The sequence below is a fragment of the Peromyscus leucopus genome, unplaced genomic scaffold, assembly GCF_004664715.2.
Source record: "Peromyscus leucopus breed LL Stock unplaced genomic scaffold, UCI_PerLeu_2.1 scaffold_257, whole genome shotgun sequence".
Classification (NCBI taxonomy): Eukaryota; Metazoa; Chordata; class Mammalia; order Rodentia; family Cricetidae; genus Peromyscus; species Peromyscus leucopus.
In genome coordinates, this window is record NW_023505131.1 from 1 (window position 1) to 4,546 (window position 4,546).

Sequence of the window (4,546 nt, forward strand, 5' to 3'; positions counted from 1 at the left end):
CATCCAGGACACTTGTCTCATGGAGCTGTGCATAAGAGAGAGCCCTGGAGGAAACCACTGAAATCTGAACTCTGGCTTTGCTGTGGGTTCCTGTGCCAAATATCCCAGAAGTGGGGGCTTGTGTTCCCTCCCCAGCCTTGGTCCTCAGCCAAGGAGGGCAACAGGATGTCCCAGACCTTAACAAGTGGCCAAGGGCTACACACAGGAATTGACGGTGTGGCTAGTACAGGACCTAGTACAGGCTGCCTCCTCTCTCCAGGGCCCATGGCTCCAGGGAGAGACAGACAAGTGGGTCACAAAGTGAACGCTGGGTCTGGGTTGGTGCAGTGGTCAGTCAGAATGTGTCAGGACTAGCAAGGCAAGGCCACTTTGAAGGGAGAGCATTAGCAAGTGCTGGAGACAACTAAGAGGACCGATCTGTCTGCCCTCAGGATCATGCCATCAGCCTTTGAGGAGGTGGTCAAGAGTGCCATCAAAGAGCTGGACTGCAAAGGAGACCTCATCCCAGTGGACAGTCTTCGGAACTCCACCAGCTTCAGACCCTACAGCCTCCTGAGCAGGAAACTCTCGAGCTCATGGTTCTGGAAATCCCGCTATAAGTGTGTCAACCTGTCAATCAAAGACATCCTGGAACCCAGTGCTCCAGAACCAGGTATCTCTCTCCCTGCTCCCCTCATCCCCATCCCGAGCCCCCAGATTGAATAGAAGGGCGTGGGCTCAGCCCAGCCTGTCCTCCTCCTGGGCTCTATCAGCTCTGCCCACTTCCTCTGCCGGCTCTGTTCCTCTGGCCCCAGTTCCAGAGGAGGGAGCTCGTTAAAGGACCCACTGCTACAGAGGCAAGGCAAGGCAGTGGGTAGTGTAATCGAACCTTAGAGTCAGTCTTGCCTCAGAACCCGAATGCTGCGGCCGTTTCCAAATCTCTGACGCCGTCGACGGGAACATGCAGGGCCGCGTGGCGCTGGCAAGCATAGACCAGGGGAAGATTGCTGGCGCGGTTGCCCTGTCTGGCAGTCGCAGTGCCTCCATGAACGTGTGTATACTGCGTGTGGCTCAGAACACCTGGGAGGTCATGCATCAAGAGAGGTGAGCCCGGGCAGGGAGGAGGGCTCTCTGACCTTGAGCAGCCAGGCTCTTGGGAAGTCTGCGGGGTGCTGGGCATCAGGAGGGTTCTGAAGCAGTGTCTCTCAGCCCTGAGCAAGGGAAGTCCCAGAGGAAGGGAGCGCTATGAACAATGGCAGGTTGGGAAGGATGTTGCTTGAGCCAGCAAGCCCGGATGCCAGGGCTGTATCTTGAGGATCAGGCTAAGCTCGCAGCTGCTATGGGAAAGGAGTGAAGTGGACTGGGAGCGTTTATGAACAGTACAGAATGGAATCTCTCCACAGGTACATGTGTCCACTTCTCTCTGTTTGAATCTGTCATACTCCCACAACCACCAAGACACTGTTGGGTTCTTTTTTTTCTTTTGGTGGTGGTGGGGGGGGGAGGTTTCGAGACAGGGTTTCTCTGTGTAGCTTTGTGCCTTTCCTGGAACTCACTCTGTAGACCAGGCTGGCCTCGAACTCACGGAGATCCGCCTGCCTCTGCCTCCTGAGGGCTGGGATTAAAGGCGTGTGCCACCACCGCCCAGCTCTCCCTAGCCTTTCCATCCCACCTGTCATCAGGGGGTAGAAAAGGGAGCTAGTCTACGGTGGGCAAGCCCAGCAATCTTTCTGTAGGCACCTGCAGCAGCCTGAACATAAAATCCTGCAACAGCTTCGGAGTCGTGGAGACGATGTGTTCGTGGTGACGGAGGTGCTGCAGACACAGGAAGAGGTGCAGGTCACCCGGACCCATGACCGGGAGGGCTCAGGCCAGTTTGCACTGCCTGGAGTCACATGCTTGCAGGTGTGTGGCTAGCCCTAGGCCCTGCCTTGAACACATAGCCATGACACCAATCTTAAGAGGCCAGGCAACAGCCTCCTATGCAGCAGCTGGTCTAGGCTCTTCCAAGACCCTTGCAGAAGCAACCCATAGCCTCACTTGCCCAGTGAGCTACAACCGCTAAAGCCAGTCACCAGCGCTCACCCACAGTTATTCGCTCTACATCCCTGAGCCTCTATCCATCCTTCAGGGTGAAAGCAAGGGCCACCTAAGCCGGAAGAAGATGGTGACCATTCCTGCAGGGAGCATCCTTGCATTCCGGGTGGCCCAGCTGCTCATTGACCCTACATGGGGTGAGTGCAGGGTCAAGGGCCTGTCTCTAGAGCCCAGACTACCTGGCTAGGAAGCAGGAAGTCTGGGATGCTTCGGCTAACCAGGTGATGCAATTGGTACCTGGCTGCATAATCTCCCAGACAGGGTGGTCAAGGGTGCCAGGTGCTGATGTGTGGGTGATAGGGGGCAATCCCTCATGAGGTCCCAAGAGCCCTGTTGATAAGGGGGTTGGTGACCTGTTTGCTTTTTCACGCTGGCAGATATCCTTCTCATTCCTGATGATAAGAAGAGGACCTTTGAGCTCCCCTCATCAAGTAAGGCCCCTCCGGTCCCACATATCTGTTATCGATGAGGTGCTCCGTACTCAGGGCATGAGGTGGTCAGCCTCCAGTGGAGGTGGGCGCGTGCACGTGCACGTGCACGTACACACACATACACACACACACACACACACACACACACACACACACACACACGCGCGCGCGCGCGCGGTGGGTGGGGTTGTTGGGCCCTGTTTAGCTTTTCCTCTGCCCTGGCCTTGCCAGCAGGACAGGAGAGACAGAGCTGGGAGGATCCAGGGAACATCTCAGCCTTTTCCCCCTCCACCCTCCTCATGCCCTGCCCAGGCCACAGGAAAGAGGACGGCCAGAAGCGGCATGCCTTTAACCTGCTTACCACACTACAGTCCATGTGTGTGCCACTCAAGCTCTCGACTGGTCAGTACCCACGTGTCCACCCTGAGACTCCTCTGCTCCCTGAATCTACCCCTCCTCGTGTTCCCCAAGACCTCCTAGGCATCATTGGGTGGTGCTGCCCTCTGTCCCTCCAGATGCAATCCACGAGGAACAGGTGATCACAGAAGACTTCCAAGGCCTGCGGGCAGAGGTGAAGGCTGGCTCCGCAGAACTGCGGGCACTTAGAAACGGAGTTAAGAGAACAACTACTAAGGGACATCAGGAGACTTTTAGACAACCAACCCAGCATGGAAGCCTTGGAGGCCTCGGTGAGTGAGGGTGTTGGGGGTGGACAGGGCCTACCCAAGCCTGCCCAGCCTCACTTACCCCACCTATGCCTCAGCTGGAGCAGGGCCTGTGCCGTGGCGGACAGGTGGAACCTCTGGATGGCCCGGCAGGCAGCATCCTCGAGTGTCTGGTGCTTCCCTCTGGAGAAACTGGTCCTGGAACTTGCTGCGCCCATCTTCTACCTGTTGGGAGCACTGACCGGTGAGCTGCCCATGGAGGATTAGATCAGCCTGGGACAGGAAGGAAGGACTGGGTTCCATTTGGGGCATTTCCAGAACCCTCTCTCAGCCCCAATCTCTCTCCCCAGCATTGACTGAAACCCAGCAGAAGCTGCTGGCTGAGGCTCTGGAGACAACGATGCTGTTGAAGCAGCTGGAGCTGGTGAGAGGCCATGGCCCTGGGGATGCGGCGGGGCCCTGGGTACATCCGGGAAGGTTGACACTGGCATGCGCTGCAGAGCCCTGGGGCTCAGGCTACAGGTCCACCCCCTACAACCTCTCCCCCTCCTCTGCTGGTAGGTGGAGCATATCTTGGAGCAGAGTACCCCGTGGCAGGAGCCGAGCTCTGTGTCCTTGCCCCTCAGCCTCCTTGGGAACAGCTGGGATGAGGAGGCTCCCACCTGGGTCTTGCTAGAAGAATGTGGCCTAACGCTGCAGGTGGACACCCCCCAGGTGCACTGGGAACCAAAGTCTCAGGGTCCCACGTGTGCACTCTATGCCTCCCTGGCCCTGTTGTCAAGTCTAAGCCAGAAGCCTTCCTAGCCTGTTTGCCTCCCTTCCGCTCCAGCCGGGGCAGAATCTTGCCTGGCAAAGCCTTACATGGAAAGCCAAGAGCCTAACTCAACCATAGGGCTAAAATGCAATGAAGCAGGCCCAGGAGTTGGGAAAATTCAATAAATGTACAAAGAAAAAGAACAGCAACCGAGTTTGTGTTTGTTTGTTTGTTTGTTTATTATGTTTGTTTGTTTGGTTTTGGTTTTTCGAGGCAGGGTTTCTCTGTGATGCCCTGACTGTCCTGGAACTTTTTCTGTAGCCCAGGCTGGCCTCGAACTCACAGAAAGCCGTCTGCCTCTGCCTACGAGTGCCGGGATAAAAGGCATGTGCCACCACTACCCGGATGTGACTGCGTTTTTCAGGGGTCTGGATCGTTGGCAGGATGGGTAGGGGTGGGGTCTGCCCACACAGAAGCAAGATGGCTATGGAAGGCTATCACCTCACTCCTGCCAACCTGTGAGGCCAGAGTGAGCCTGCCCTGTTGTGTGACAGATTTTTCTCAGGGAGGCAGGAACAAATGTCTACTTATCCCAGTTAGAGAACCAAGGACAGGCCAAA

General features: G+C 56.5%; 1 protein-coding gene across 1 annotated transcript; it reads left to right on the forward strand.

The window, feature by feature from the left end:
- The first annotated feature begins 192 nt into the window (after window positions 1-192).
- On the forward strand, window positions 193-4,126 carry LOC114694150 (gasdermin-D-like). The gene is given in 13 exon segments (XM_037201899.1): window positions 193-288; window positions 432-652; window positions 891-1,083; window positions 1,716-1,884; window positions 2,111-2,213; window positions 2,454-2,507; window positions 2,820-2,909; window positions 3,023-3,108; window positions 3,110-3,196; window positions 3,271-3,363; window positions 3,365-3,416; window positions 3,523-3,596; window positions 3,734-4,126. Coding segments are annotated over 12 exon segments (1,461 nt in total). The 5' UTR covers window positions 193-288; window positions 432-435; the 3' UTR covers window positions 3,977-4,126.
- The last annotated feature ends 420 nt before the right edge of the window (window positions 4,127-4,546 follow it).